General features: G+C 44.0%; 1 protein-coding gene across 1 annotated transcript in view; it reads left to right on the forward strand.

Moving 5' to 3' along the window:
* tmtc2b (transmembrane O-mannosyltransferase targeting cadherins 2b) overlaps positions 1-13,663 on the forward strand; it is a 360,692-nt gene that overhangs the window by 309,560 nt on the left and 37,469 nt on the right. The window contains exons 9-10 of the mRNA XM_061917943.1: positions 5,446-5,527; positions 12,596-12,710. Coding sequence (XP_061773927.1) covers positions 5,446-5,527; positions 12,596-12,710 — 197 coding nt within the window. The remainder of the gene's footprint in view (positions 1-5,445; positions 5,528-12,595; positions 12,711-13,663) is intronic.

The following is a 13,663-nucleotide window of genomic DNA, read 5'->3' on the forward strand; positions in this document are numbered from 1 at the left end:
TGTCCTGACTTAAATGTGTGGACAATGCTGAAAAAACAAGTCTGTGTAAGAAAACCAACATTTTTACCTGAACTGCACCAATTTTGTCAAGAGGAGTGGTCAAAAATTCAACCAGAGACTTACCAGAAGCTTGTGGATGGCTACCATCCATCCATCCATCCATCATCTCCCGCTTATCCGAGGTCGGGATCATCTCCCGCTTATCCGAGGTCGGGTCGCGGGGGCAGCAGCCTAAGCAGGGAAACCCAGACTTCCCTCTCCCCAGCCACTTCGTCTAGCTCTTCCCGGGGGATCCCCAGGCGTTCCCAGGCCAGCCGGGAGACATAGTCTTCCCAACGTGTCCTGGGTCTTCCCCGTGGCCTCCTACCAGCTGGACGTGCCCTAAACACCTCCCTAGGGAGGCGTTCGGGTGGCATCCTGACCAGATGCCCGAACCACCTCATCTGGCTCCTCTCGATGTGGAGGAGCAGCGGCTTTACTTTGAGTTCCTCCCGGATGGCAGAGCTTCTCACCCTATCTCTAAGGGAGAGACCCGCCACACGGCGGAGGAAACTCATTTGGGCCGCTTGTACCCGTGATCTTATCCTTTCGGTCATGACCATAGGTGAGGATGGGAACGTGGATCGACCGGTAAATTGAGAGCTTTGCCTTCCGGCTCAGCTCCTTCTTCACCACAACGGATCGATACAACGTCCGCATTACTGAAGACGCCGCACCGATCCGCCTGTCGATCTCACGATCCACTCTTCCCCCACTCGTGAACAAGACTCCTAGGTACTTGAACTCCTCCACTTGGGGCAGGGTCTCCTCCCCAACCCGGAGATGGCACTCCTCCCTTTTCCGGCCGAGAACCATGGACTCGGACTTGGAGGTGCAGATTCTCATTCCGGTCGCTTCACACTCGGCTGCGAACCGATCCGGTGAGAGCTGAAGATCCCGGTCAGATGAAGCCATCAGGACCACATCATCGGCAAAAAGCAGAGACCTAATCCCGCGGCCACCAAACCGGATCCCCTCAACGCCTTGACTGCGCCTAGAAAATTCTGTCTATAAAAGTTATGAACAGAATCGGTGACAAAGGACAGCCTTGGCGGAGTCCAACCCTCACTGGAATCGTGTCCGACTTACTGCCGGCAATGCGGACCAAGCTCTGGCACTGATCGTACAGGAAGCGGACCGCCACAATAAGACAGTCCGGTACCCCATACTCTCTGAGCACTCCCCACAGGACTTCCCGAGGGACACGGTCGAATGCTTTCTCCAAGTCCACAAAGCACATATAGACTGGTTGGGCAAACTGCCATGCACCCTCAAGAACTACCAAAAGCGCCTTATTGCAGTGAAACTTGCCAAGGGACATGTAACCAAATATTAACATTGCAATGTGTATATTCGTAGGAGGCGTGGCCTGCGGGCCTGCAGCGGAACGGGGTGAGCCAGGACTTGCCTCGAAGTCAGCGACAGGTGCCTTGTTATCTAATCACCTCTCGCCCTGTACAAGCAGCAGCTGGGAGGAGAAAGGTGGTTGAGCTGGAGGGGAGCTGGCGTAAGAGCAAGAGTGAGACTGAAAAAGACTGAAAAACAATTGCTGGAAAGAAACCTGAGGACATTATGTTAAAACAAAACTGTATTGCAACCCTGAAACGGGATTTCATGTCGGTGCTCGGTGGTCTGGAGGACCCACGGGAGGGCAACCTGCACAGTATACTTTTGACCCAGCAGATTTGGTCACATTTTCAGTAGACCCATAATAAATCCATAAAAGAACCAAACTTCATGTGCGCCAATCACTCAATCACGATTGGAAATTCAAGACAGCCATGACATTATATCCTTTACAAGTGTATGTAAACTTTTGATCGTGTCTGTGTATATAATATCTGAGGGTATTTTCTTCACTTGCTGTGGAAAACCAAACCAGTGCGAGGCATACTGGTCTGCATGAACAGTATAAGCAGGTCTGCCGGTCCAAGTAGGATTGCAAGTGGAAAATGGTCATCTCTGTGTATTTCCATGTTGACGTTTGACAGGCTGCTGATTTTCTACTAATGAAGGCATGTGTATATTTTCTCAGACTCAGAATACAGCTTCCAAAGTCAAGAGTGGATGGAATATGTGGTTTTGTGACACATCTCTGCATATATTCACTCATCAGGAAATTCCCCTAAGATTTAACTTCTTACGGACTCATGAATAGGTGCAGAAATTCAGGTTTGAACTTAATAAGCAGTTGATCTGCAGCTTATTGTGATTTTTAGGATTACTTTTTTCCCTGTCAGGGTTAGGCGTAGCAAGTCACTTTGTTCTTACTGTCAGTTTGTCTGTGATGAACCCCAAGATGCAGAAAACGAGGCAGGCATTTTGTAAGTAAACATGATTTAATTAAAATACTAAGACAAAAACAAACAAAGGGTACAAACCAAGGATGCGCACGTGGGCGGACAACAAACTAAGGGAGCTAGAAAATAAAAGGAGCTTAACATGGAAGCTAGCAAAAACAAAAAGGGTCCAGCGTGGAAGCTAGCGGGTAGCGAACAGGAAAAAAAGAAGTCATAACGTGTAGTACAAAACAAACTGGAAGCAGGGAACAAAAAACAGTAAGCTACAAACATCTAACGGATATAGCTTACCGCTAGGCTGCAAATACAAGACACGGCACGACACGACAGGAGCGACAACAGCGTCATCGACAAAGACAATAATCCAGCCCTGACTGGAGGACAAAAGCAGGTAGAAATAGGAGAGGGCTGATTGACACCAGGTGTGGCCAGGTGCCAATCAGCGCACAGGAGAAAAAAAACTGGACGGACTCATGAATAGATGCAGAAATTCAGGTTTGAACTTAATAAACAGTTGATCCGTACCTACTGTCAAAACTCTAAAGAGCGACTGCACAGTTCCTGTCTTCACCATAAAAGACCTGTTTCATCCTGCCTGTGCTAACAAAATAAGAGTCTCAGAAAGCTAGCGTGCACAAGCTAGCAAGCTACGGAGTTTGATGCCAATGTATTTCTCCCCCGCCCTCAGCGACCGCTCCCTCTCCTCGTTCGCCCACACACTCACTGACGTCACTCACCTGCTGCCAGACATTAAAGGGCCACACACATATGCTACTCTCATAACAAAGTGTTTAAAAACGAGTATGCAAGTTGGACAAATGAGATGCCAAATCCAACCACTTTCATGTGGTATTGGACAGAAAGGAGGACTTTTTTTTTCCTCCATTTGAAAATGTGGGCGTTATCATCATTACTGTCTGATTCCAATCAATGCAAGTCATCAGAATCAGGTAATACACCAACTTATATTCTTGTCTTCATGAAAGAAAGGAATCTATGTGTGTTAAACATGCTTGTATTATCATTAAACACCATTAACTTGTTAATCAAAATGTCTCTTTCATAAATAAATAAATATAAATTATAAATAGGAATGAGGTAGATCTCCTCGACTTGGTCTATTGAAAAGTAGCTCGCCTGCAGAAAAAGTGTGAGCGCCCCTGAGGTAATGTAACACATTAGTGAACATGCCCTTTCCCAACTACTTTGACATATGTTGCAGCCATGAAATTCTAAGTTAAGTATTATCTGCAAAAAAAAACAAAGTTTGTGAGTTTGAACATCAAATATGTTGTCTTTGTAGTGCATTCAACTGAATATGGGTTGAAAAGGATTAGCAAATCATTTTATTCCGTTTATATTTACATCTAACACAATTTCCCGACTCATATGGAAACAGGGTTTGTGATATCAATCAATCAATCAATGTTTACTTATATAGCCCTAAATCACTAGTGTCTCAAAGGGCTGCACAAACCACCACGACATCCTCGGTAGAACCCACATAAGGGCAAGGAAAACTCACACCCAGTGGGACATTGGTGACAATGATGACTATGGGAACCTTGGAGAGGAGGAAAGCAATGGATGTCGAGCGGATCTAACATGATACTGTGAAAGTTCAATCCACAATGGATCCAACACAGTCGCGAGAGTCCAGTCCAAAGAGGATCCAAGACACAGCAGCGAGAGTCCCGTTCACAGCGGAGCCAGCAGGAAACCATCCCAAGCGTAGGCGGACCAGCAGCGCAGAGATGTCCCCAGCCGATACACAGGCGAGCAGTACATGGCCACCGGATCGGACCGGACCCCCTCCACACGGGAGAGTGGGACATAGGAGAAAAAGAAAAGAAACGGCAGATCAACTGGTCTAAAAAGGGAGTCTATTTAAAGGCTAGAGTATACAAATGAGTTTTAAGGTGAGACTTAAATGCTTCTACTGAGGTGGCATCGCGAACTGTTACCGGGAGGGCATTCCAGAGTACTGGAGCCCGAATGGAAAACGCTCTATAGCCCGCAGACTTTTTTTGGGCTTTGGGAATCACTAATAAGCCGGAGTCCTTTGAACGCAGATTTCTTGCCGGGACATATGGTACAATACAATCGGCAAGATAGGATGGAGCTAGACCGTGTAGTATTTTATACGTAAGTAGTAAAACCTTAAAGTCACATCTTAAGTGCACAGGAAGCCAGTGCAGGTGAGCCAGTACAGGTATATATGTATGTATATATGTATATAAAGGTATATACAGTACAGGCGTAATGTGATCAAACTTTCTTGTTCTTGTCAAAAGTCTAGCAGCCGCATTTTGTACCAACTGTAATCTTTTAATGCTAGACATGGGGAGACCCGAAAATAATACGTTACAGTAGTCGAGGCGAGACGTGATATGGCTTTTATTTTTTTGTGGCTCCAGACAGATTTGTTTTTGTATTTTTGTTCCAATATGGCTCTTTCAACATTTCGGGTTGCCGACACCTGGGTTAGAGAGAACATTTAAATCATTGATAACAAATTGTAAAAATGTTGTTAAAAATCGTCCTCCAAAAAGTGGCTGAAACTGTCTGAAGAAGCTGCAGTTAGATCAGACTTTCCGGGAACCACGGAAAAAAAAAAAAAGCGAAATCCTGGAGGGACTTAAACTGTTGAAGGATGTCCTGTGGGATACGTTGGCGTCGTCCGCTTCCAGGCCTTTCTAGTCACGCCAAACATTCCCATCAGTACATGAAGGCATCCGCCTCTCAGTGTTAGTTTTCTTTCCTCCCGTGTCCATCCCCGTTTCCATCGCCCCGCACGGCACACACACCAGCAGTCTGTGGTCATGCTCTAATAGTCCTTTTTTGCACAGATAAAAGTGTAACGAAGGAGCTTTCGCCCCGCTCGGTGGACTGCATCGAGACTGACCACACATACTGTATGTTGACACTCCACACACGAGCCTGGACTAATGGCCGCTTGTGTGTTTATTAAGATTTATTGTTAAAGCGGGGCGGCGGGTTCGGAGAGACACCTTGGGTATGCATGAAGATATTTTGTCGGGTGTTTTTTGAGTAGTTTCGGGAGGCGGTTGAACCAATAATGACACTTGCGGTTGTTCCGTCTCAGGGGCAGAAATCAGAAGCAGAGAAGTACTTCTTGAAGGCCATCCAGTTGGATCCCACAAAGGGCAACTGTTACATGCATTATGGTAAGTAGTCATTTATTCTCTCCCTTTCAATTTGACATATCTTGATTTTAGTACTTATATATTTAGGCGGGTTGCCGCCGTGCTAGCTGAAAACACACCTCATTTCCACTGTCGTTTCATTCATCAATCAATCAATCAATGTTTATTTATATAGCCCCAAATCACAAATGTCTCAAAGGACTGCACAAATCATTACGACTACGACATCCTCGGAAGAACCCACAAAAGGGCAAGGAAAACTCACACCCAGTGGGCAGGGAGAATTCACATCCAGTGGGACGCCAGTGACAATGCTGACTATGAGAAACCTTGGAGAGGACCTCAGATGTGGGCAACCCCCCCCCTCTAGGGGACCGAAAGCAATGGATGTCGAGCGGGTCTAACATGATACTGAAAGTTCAATCCATAGTGGCTCCAAGACAGCAGTGGGAGTCCCGTCCACAGGAAACCATCTCAAGCGGATCAGCAGCGTAGAGATGTCCCCAACCGATACAGGCGAGCGGTCCATCCTGGGTCCCGACGAGCGGTCCATCCTGGGTCTCGACTCTGGGCAGTCAGTACTTCATCCATGGTCATCGGACCGGACCCCCTCCACAAGGGAGGGGGGGACATAGGAGAAAGAAAAGAAGCGGCAGATCAACTGGTCTAAAAAGGAGGTCTATTTAAAGGCTAGAGTATACAGATGAGTTTTAAGATGAGACTTAAATGCTTCTACTTCTTCATCAATATTCCAGATGGTTGCAGTTGTTTGTTCTTTGAAAAAATATGATAACTCGTTCCTACTATTTTTAGTAATGTCACCCCCTCCCGAAAATCTCCCGAATTTCTCCCGATTTCCACCCGGACAACGATATTGCGGGCACTGCCTTTAGCGTCCTCTCTCACCTGAAAAGGAGACAATTGGACACTGGGCTTTCTGCTCCGCCGCTCCCAGTTTGTGGAACGCTCTCCCTTACCACCTGAGGGCACCACAGACTGTGGATGCTTTTTAAAAAGGCTTAAAAACCTTTCTTTTTAAAAAGAAAAGCCTTTTTATAGATATGTGCATACTAGTTCTGGCTATTAGGCTGTTCTAGTTTTTATTTATTTGTATTATCATTTTATTATTATTATTATTGTTGTTGTTTTTTTTTTTATTTTATTTTAATACACTGTAGCACTTTGAGGTTATTTGCTCAATGTAAAGTGCTTTTTACAAATAAAATTTATTAATCGTGCCCAACCCGAGGGTCCCTGGTTCAATCCCCACCTAGTACCAACCTCGTCACGTCCGTTGTGTCCTGAGCAAGACACTTCACCCTTGCTCCTGATGGGTGCTGGTTAGCACCTTGCATGGCAGCTCCCTCCATCAGTGTGTGAATGTGTGTGTGAATGGGTAAATGTGGAAGTAGTGTCAAAGCGCTTTGAGTACCTTGAAGGTAGAAAAGCGCTATACAAGTACAACCCATTTATTTATTTATTTATAATTATATATGTCTCCGTTATCCATAGGTTTATCCATAACCCATAAAGTAGGCAGGCACGGAGCTATTTCTCAGCGTGTGTTTATTCCAGCCTGCACGTTAATACACTGACACACAACATCCGGATTCCCATCATGCATTGCTTTAAAGCTACGGCAAGTAGTAATGTCCAAAAACATAACAGAGACGAAGCAGGAGAACGAAGAAGAGACATGGCCACCCCCCTAAACACCCCCCATCTCCCGAAGTCGGAGGTCTCAAGGTTGGCAAGTATGGTCTAATGCAGGGGTAGGGAACCTGTGGCTCTTTTGATGACTGCATCTGGCTCTCGGATAAATCTGAGCTGACATTGCTTAACACGATAATTAATGAATAATTCCACTTGTAATCACAGTGTTAAAAATAACGTTCAAAATATAAAACATTCTCATGCATTTTTAATCCATCCATCCGTTTTTCCACCGCACCTGTTCAAGAAGTTGCGTTAATGGTAATAAGTTATTTATTTATTATTGGTTAGTGTGGGGTTTGCCCTCCTGGGGGTTCTTCAGACCACCAAACATGAGAGCCTGTTTCAGGGTTACATTATTGTTTTATTTTTCAATAAGTCTATCAGTTGCTTTCCAGCAATTGTCTTTTTCTCTTTCGGTCTCGCTCGCGCTCTGGCTCCAGCCCCAACCCCGTCTCTCCTCCTGGCTGCTGCTTATAACAGAGCGACTGGTGATTAGATAACAAGGCCCAGGTGGGCCATCTACGCACCTGTCGCTGATTTCGAGGCCGGTCCTGGCAACACCCCGCTTTGCTGCAGGCCCGCAGGCCACTCCCCCTCCACAGTTAGCTTCAGAATAACAATGTTATTACAAAGAATAAGAGACCTATTATACAATAGAAATGTTGGTCTTACTTAAAAATGCACGCGTTTAGTTGTGTTCAGTGTTAACAAAAAAAATGATATGGCTCTTACGGAAATACATTTTAAAATATTTGGCTTCTTGGCTCTCTCAGCCATAAAGGTTCCCGACCCCTGGTGTAATGTTTAATTAATATGATAGATAGATAGATAGATAGATAGATAGATAGATAGATAGATAGATAGATAGATAGATAGATAGATAGACAGACAGACATATAACAAAATGAGCAATATATAGACATTTCAAAATACCGTGCATGCACACACACATACACACACACACACACACATACACGCGGACCTTGCCGCTTGACACCATGTTTACTGCATCAGTTATAGTGCCCTTAAAACCCCGAGTTTGCACTCCTGAGGATCATCACTACTTGGTTTTACTCCACTTCCTGCAGTAGAATCTCCATTTCTGAACTCGACCAATTTTTCTTCCGCTTCGAGGCTATTGCAGCAGTCCCCCCTTTCTTAAACTTATGTTTTGACATTATGTTTTCCCCCTACGGGATAATACAAGATTCTCTTCTGTAATCTGTTTGTGTTTTTGCCGTGTGTTTGATGTTCAGCTTTTCCGCAGCAATTGTCCCCTTATATGGGGAGTTAGGGGGGTTTACCTATGCAAATTACAGAATTAAGGGTGTTTACATATGCATATAGGGGAAATAAAGGCGTGTTTGTATGCAAATAATGATAGACTCGCACACGCTAACCATTTGGCATTCCGTGACTTAAGAACAGCAGGTGGGAACAATTTTGCCCTTTAAGAACATGTCATGAATTTGAATGGATTCCTCTTAGGGAATCACTTAGGAAGAAAGATAAGAGGAACAGTTAGGAATTTACTGCTGAATGTTGCCCAGTGACGTTAGAATAAATCATTGTAAAACAATGTAGAAACAGATTAAGTTAATTGTATCAATTGTATGTCGGACACACGAGGAAGAGGTTGTGCTTAAAAGGAATAAACAACAAAAACAGACAAAGTCTAAAACATAACATTTGAGTTTTTTTAATTGAGTATAAGAATGATGTGATCTTTTCATGCCAAAACAGCAATCCAATTTAGAAAAATAAAGTCTTTATTTGTCTATGAATGTTCTCATTCATCCAGGTGATTGTTTTGTGAGGGCATTCAATCCATGGTTTGTCTTGGAAAACATTTCGCCTCTCATCTGAGTAGAATTCCTCAGTTCATCACTTGCCCAGGCACACGCTCCTGGTTTTATTGGAGTATAAACATTTGGGGTTTTGGCACCAGCCGCTAGACTAGATCTGACCAATCTAAGTCTATGAGCACGAACTGATGAACTGACTCGGATGAGAGGCGAAACGTCTTCCAAGACAAATTCCATATTTGTATTCTTCTCTGATAAAATTCAGCATTTTTTAACTTTTATTTTGTGATGTTTTTTTTGGCCGCTGCTATGTTTGATGTCATTTCTTTGAATAAGCATATACTCAATAGATAATCGACTTAGAGGTTGCAGATTAGGCTGGACACTGGACACCTCCTGTTTTTGCTTGAACAGTCAAACAACCTCGGACTTTGGTGTCAGGTTTCATTGAAAAAAATTCTTGAAATGCTACTTCAAATAAGTATTTCTATTTTAAATAAGTTTGCGGTTTTGTTGTTTTTGTAGGTGGTTGTACTGGTCGGTTCCACATTCTGGTTGCAGACGTGCACCCAAAGTCAGCTCTGTCTATGAGTTCAGAAGTCCAAAGTTTGAAACCATTTATTGCACAGCTAAAACAAGTTTCATAAATAAGATCCCCCAACATTCATTGCTGTTACATCAGTATTTCTCAATTATTTTCTCTCAGAGGACAGAAATTTACCCACGACCCCTGTCTGATTTGAAGTACAGAAGTATCCAACGTATGAGCACCTATATCTGGACCTTCAGCATGATGACTATGTCCCAATTATTTTATTGTGTGTGTCCACTCTGTAATTACAGTTGTCTTCAAGGTTCTCGAGGTCAGGGATTCTCAAACTGTGGCGTTAGTGATATGCGAGCTCCATCGAGCGCTACGCCAGAAAATACCTAACCGTATTTTCCGGACTATAAGACGCACTAGCATTAAAAGATTACAGTTGGTACAAAATGCGGCTGCTAGACTTTTGACAAGAACAAGAAAGTTTGATCACATTACGCCTGTACTGTATATACCTTTATATACATATATACATACATATATACCTATACTGTATATACCTTTATATACATATATACATACATATATACCTATACTGGCTCACCTGCACTGGCTTCCTGTGCACTTAAGATGTGACTTTAAGGTTTTACTACTTACGTATAAAATACTACACGGTCTAGCTCCATCCTATCTTGCCGATTGTATTGTACCATATGTCCCGGCAAGAAATCTGCGTTCAAAGGACTCCGGCTTGTTAGTGATTCCCAAAGCCCAAAAAAAGTCTGCGGGCTATAGAGCGTTTTCCGTTCGGGCTCCAGTACTCTGGAATGCCCTCCCGGTAACAGTTCGAGATGCCACCTCAGTAGAAGCATTTAAGTCTCACCTTAAAACTCATTTGTATACTCTAGCCTTTAATTAGACTCCCTTTTTAGACCAGTTGATCTGCCGTTTCTTTTCTTTTTCTTCTATGTCCCACTCTCCCTTGTGGAGGGGGTCCGGTCCGATCCGGTGGCCATGTACTGCTTGCCTGTGTATCGGCTGGGGACATCTCTGCGATGCTGATCCGCCTCCGCTTGGGATGGTTTCCTGCTGGCTCCGCTGTGAACGGGACTCTCGCTGCTGTGTTGGATCCGCTTTGGACTGGACTCTCGCGACTGTGTTGGATCCATTGTGGATTGAACTTTCACAGTATCATGTTAGACCCGCTCGACATCCATTGCTTTCCTCCTCTCTAAGGTTCTCATAGTCATCATTCACACCGACGTCCCACTGGGTCATTATTGTCACCGATGTCCCACTGGGTGTGAGTTTTCCTTGCCCTTATGTGGGCCTACCGAGGATGTCGTGGTGGTTTGTGCAGCCCTTTGAGACACTAGTGATTTAGGGCTATATAAGTAAACATTGATTGATTGATTGACTTAAAATCATTTTTTTTAATCAAAACTCGACAGTGCGCCTTATAACCCAGTGCACCCAATGTACGGAATAACTCTGGTTTTGCTTACCGACCTCGAAGCTATTTTATTTGGTATATGATGAAATGATAACTGTGACAAGTAGATGGCAGTCAAACATAAGAGATACGTTTAAACTGCAACATGATTCAAATAAACAACACCAACATTTTGTATGTTCCATTGAAAATATAGAACATTACACACGTCACTCTAAAATCGATCAAAATGTTTTAGTACGACTTTGGTAAGCTATGAAGCCGCAGCGCTTGATGCCCGATTTTTTTTTTTTTTACACAATAACATTATGTTACCATGCTTTAACATATAAGTAATATTATGGTGTGTATAAGGTAAGACATATTATCTGGCGTTTTGTTTCGCAATATTATGCAAAAGCAACTTTCTTACCTTCTGGTACCTGCTGATCTGTATTTGGGATCTGCATATTTCCGACCTTGTAGCCCGTACCTACGCTGTAGTCGATAAGCTTCTTCTTTTTCTCTATCTTCTCGTTATGGGACATTCATCCTCTGCTGTTGCCAGTTCTAATATAAAGTAGTGTAGAATTCTTACTTATATCTGTCAGTAAACTTGCCATTAAAGAGCTAAAACATACCGGTGTAGTGAGTCCAATTAATCACCCAAAGAACTTTACTTGATGGAGAGTTTCGGTCAGACAGTTTTTCACGGAATCCATTTCCGGCGTTGTTCTTGCACTAGTGAGCCAAGGATGAGGAGATGCTGGTCCATTATTCATTTAAGTAAAGTCTGGGTGTCATTAAAACAGTTTGCTCCATCTTTTGACACTTCCTGCACTCGTCCTTGCACGCTACACCTCTACAACAAAGATGACGGAGAAAAGACGCGTCCGAAGGTGAGCCCCGTTAATAAGACCGCCCACAAAACGGTGCATCCAGAAGCGACTGTCAGAAAGCGGCTTGTAGATGATCCATAAAACATGATCTAAGCAAACATTTTAACCAAAGAACCACAATTACATGTTATGTTGACCACAAGGAAATGTTTTACATTTATAAAAAAAACAAACATATATATATACATATATATCCTTTAATGTGTCCTTATATATGAAAAAATATCGAAAATAGAGCATTCATCGGCAGTTGCGCCTTATTATACCATGAGTTGATTAACGTGGACCCCGACTTAAACATGTTGAAAAACCTATTCGGGTGTTACCATTTAGTGGTCAGTTGTACGGAATATGTACTGTACAGTGCCATCTACTAATAAAAGTTTCAATCAATCACGTGCACATTATGGTCCGGAAAATACGGTAATTAAATATTTAAACACAGTGTTACTGTTCAAATTGTGTGTAATGTTCCAGTAGCCAAAAATGTTAAATATACTTCTTGTTTTTAATGAATACTTGGGCCAGGTACATGGAGACACAAGTGTTTTCTTGTTTCTTCTTGTTTTTAATGAATACTTGGGCCCGGTACATGGGGAGAAAAGTGTTTTCTGAGGTGCTACTTGGAAAAAAAGTTTGAGAAGCACTGCTCCAGGCCCTCTAACAGTGCATTGCTGTTCCGTGTTGCCTCGCCAGGTCAGTTTTTGTTGGAGGAGTCCCGTTTGCTGGAAGCGGCGGAGATGGCAAAGAAAGCTGCACGGCTCGACAGCGGGGAATTTGATGTGGTCTTCAGTGCAGCTCACATGCTCAGGTAAGTGTAGGATTGTGATTATTTGTGGTGCTCCCCCCGCATACTCCATTCCTCATGTCGAAAAGAAAGAAAGGCATGGAGGTGTGCCATGTTTGCACAGTTTATCCTCAGCCGGTCCGATTGACTGCACTTTATAATCCTCTTCTCTGGCGGCCGCGCCAGCTTTCCAGCTGTATATTTTCATACGCTCGTTCTCACTTTCGCTTGCCACTCTTGCTTTGCGAGATCTGGCTCACACTTCCGAATGAAAGCACGGCTCGTTTGTCTGAACAATGAAGTGTTTGGAGGAGACCACAAGCCCTGGTCTTGGTCTGAATGCAAGGCGTTTGTAGAGATGTGCAAAATACATGAAGGTTCAATGTTGACCTAGTCCGTCACAAGATTGTTAACTGGCTAGAACTGCACCAACATTCTTGCTGTACATTTTATTTCTAATGTAAGGTTTATCCAGGTGTACTGGAGAGGAGGCTACGCCGGATAGTCGAACCTCGGATTCAGGAGGAACAGTGTGGTTTTTGTCCTGGTCGTGGAACTGTGGACCAGGTCTATACTCTCGGCAGGGTTCTTGAGGGTGCATGGGAGTTGGCCCAACCAGTCTACATGTGCTTTGTGGACTTGGAGAAGGCATTGGACCGTGTCCCTCGGGAAGTCCTGTGGGGAGTGCTCAGAGAGTATGGGGTATCGGACTGTCTTATTGTGGCGGTCCGCTTCCTGTACGATCAGTGCCAGAGCTTGGTCCGCATTGCCGGCAGTAAGTCGAACACATTTCCAGTGAGGGTTGGACTCCGCCAAGGCTGTCCTTTGTCACCGATTCTGTTCATAACTTTTATGGACAGAATTTCTAGGCGCAGTCAAGGCGTTGAGGGGTTCCGGTTTGGTGACCGCAGGATTAGGTCTCTGCTTTTTGCAGATGATGTGGTCCTGATGGCTTCATCTGACCGGGATCTTCAGCT

Source organism: Nerophis ophidion, linkage group LG12 (assembly GCF_033978795.1).
Source record: "Nerophis ophidion isolate RoL-2023_Sa linkage group LG12, RoL_Noph_v1.0, whole genome shotgun sequence".
Classification (NCBI taxonomy): domain Eukaryota; kingdom Metazoa; phylum Chordata; class Actinopteri; order Syngnathiformes; family Syngnathidae; genus Nerophis; species Nerophis ophidion.